Genomic DNA, 2,576 nt, shown 5'->3' with positions numbered 1-2,576 from the left:
ACATAATCGTTATATTTAATGACTTGACCAAATTTGCTCACTTTCATGAATTTAACATCTAAGGTGAATTTATAGATACTTACTGTTCGCTATACACATTTTGTTGATTTTCGTTGAGACAAAAATAAAATAAATAATATAAGGTAGAAAAATTGAGCTTAGTGAAAAAGTTGTTAAGAGTTAGATGACGTTACTTTATTGGTATATTATTGAATTATTTCAATTGAGTGTTGAATTTTATTTATACGTTGTTTTCCATTGTGATAGTAATTTTAAGACAGCTTAACGGTCGTTGATTGAATATGTTAAGACGGTTAAGTTTCAACGATTCTTATTATAGATAAAAAGTAATATAATATCAAAATATGTATAATTAGCTTAGTAAACTGTCATTTGTATATGGTTCAATGTTAAAATCAATGTTAATGGCTGATCATATCGCATGAGTGTATGAATGGTTTCTCGTATTAAAAATAAAATAAAAAAATGTGATGAATGTTAGAGCTGAAATAAAATATTATATTGAAGTGTACCAATTAATTTTAATTCTTCATCATACAAACTACTATTACAAAACTGTTCATTATAAAATCACGCACATACAAAATAATATTACCTAAAACAAGAAATAAATGTCAAAAAGTTACTATCATAAAAATCTAAAATTTTATTTTAATACATTGAAAATAAAAAAAATATTTAGGATGCATATCAATAGCCATTTTTTTTCAAGTTATATTTTGATATGCATTTTCACATTAAATAAAAGCACTTTTATAACTATCACAGCATCAATCATTACACAAAAGAATCAAAAAACTTAAATCAAACCTGAAGATAAAGGTCTACGTCCATGTGGTCGATGTGTGTTTGTCGGCCTGAAGTTTTGTCGCATCAGCATTAATCTCTTTCTATGAACTTTTTTATGTTTAGCTAAATGATCTGATCTGGAGAAACTCTTCGTGCAATCCTCGCACTTGTACGGCTTGACTCCTGAATGACTTCGTCTATGGCGAGCGAGCTCATCTGATCTTGAAAACTTCCACAAGCAGTTCGGCCACGTGCAGGAAAATGGCTTTTCACCGGTATGTCTTCTCAGATGTGCTTTCAAATGAGAAGCTTTCGCATAAAGTTTCAGACATCCTTGAAAAGGGCAGGGATAAGTCTTTTCATCCACAGCATCCAACCTTCCATCTATATTCACTTTATTTTCGACCAAAGTTTCACTGGTATTATAATTGGGATAATACATTCCATTCGTATACTGGCAATTGTAAGTTTCAGGATATTTATTGTTTATTTCATTTCGATGTGCGTCCAATTCTAATATATAAACTGGCTTTACTGATAAAAAGGCAGAACTTTCTTTGATAAAACTTTCACAAAATTCGTTACAGAATATGGTTTTATCAGGTAAATTTGTCATATCCCATGTAGATTCATAATAGTTGGCAGTCTCCGATAAAAGTTTGTCCAATTCTTTATTTATATCAATCCAATGCGATTGATCATTGTAACCAGAATGCTGATTATATTCAATGTTGACATTTTGTTCACGTTCATACACACAATCAGGATTCAGTTGAAGTTCATTGAAATGCAGAATGTCGGAGAGTATTAATGGTTCTTCTGTATTCAAGTTGTCTGTGAAATTATTAATTTGAGATAAATTTTCAACGTCTTCATTGGTCAACAATTCTGAATTAGCATCATTGTTATCAACAATATGGAACACGTCGTTCATGTAGTCAAAAGTTATAGGCGGCAGTATATCTCCAGTCATCTGTAAAAAATGTCTTCGATTAATACTTCAGAAATATGAAAAATTAAAAAATCATAAAAACAAAAAGTATTCTTGGCACATAATATTAAATTTGATTAATTCTTACCGTCAAATGAAATTTTGTTCTACAATATTTATTGAATTTCAGATGGGGACATGTCCTCACTGGACGAGTGGCAAATGTTGTTTGACGTTGCGACATCAGCGTCACAATATTGTCCAAACGTTTCAAATAACATCTCACATTCATGTTGATAATGGCTCAAATCCAGACATCCTAAATAAATAGTAATTACTGTCAGGAATTACCAGAAGGAAAAAAATGGTGTTGGTACTAATAAGTGACAAAAAATTCGATGACTGGCGTTCAAATTGTCATTAAGTGGGTATATAGGAAGTGCCACATGGCTAAAGACTGTTTGATTTGAAAAGATATTTGCCAAAGTGCTAATGTTCATTACATAAATATTCCAATTTTAAACTAAAACTATAACCATATATGAACTAAATTGGAAAGCTTTTGATTTAAATATTTTTTGATATATAAAAACATTCCTACATATATTGGCTCACCCGAGATTTATTCTAGGGGGAGACCAGGTGAACAAACAAAGATATTTTTATTGTAAGTGCATCGGAATTCATTAAATGATTATAAAAACTTATTTAATGAAATACCTGAATCTAGCTTTTTTTTATACAAATCTCTTGAATTACTTTGGTCAAACGTTCTGATTTAATTTTCCTATTATTTTTTAGGGGATCAACCCCTTCCCCCCAATCATCATCTTGA

General features: G+C 30.3%; 1 protein-coding gene across 1 annotated transcript; it reads right to left on the bottom strand.

The window, feature by feature from the left end:
* Positions 1 to 523: 523 nt before the first annotated feature.
* On the bottom strand, positions 524 to 2,145 carry LOC143910579 (uncharacterized). Its single transcript, XM_077429111.1, has 2 exons — positions 1,890 to 2,145; positions 524 to 1,783 (listed from the first exon to the last, which is right to left on the bottom strand). Exons 1-2 carry the CDS (start codon positions 2,031 to 2,033, stop codon positions 821 to 823), a joined length of 1,107 nt encoding a protein of 368 aa, XP_077285237.1. The 5' UTR covers positions 2,034 to 2,145; the 3' UTR covers positions 524 to 820.
* Positions 2,146 to 2,576: the final 431 nt, after the last annotated feature.

The sequence above is a fragment of the Arctopsyche grandis genome, chromosome 4, assembly GCF_051622035.1.
Source record: "Arctopsyche grandis isolate Sample6627 chromosome 4, ASM5162203v2, whole genome shotgun sequence".
NCBI classification, from domain to species: domain Eukaryota; kingdom Metazoa; phylum Arthropoda; class Insecta; order Trichoptera; family Hydropsychidae; genus Arctopsyche; species Arctopsyche grandis.
Note: the sequence above shows the minus strand (reverse complement) of the source record. Positions and strands in the feature narration are given on the sequence as shown.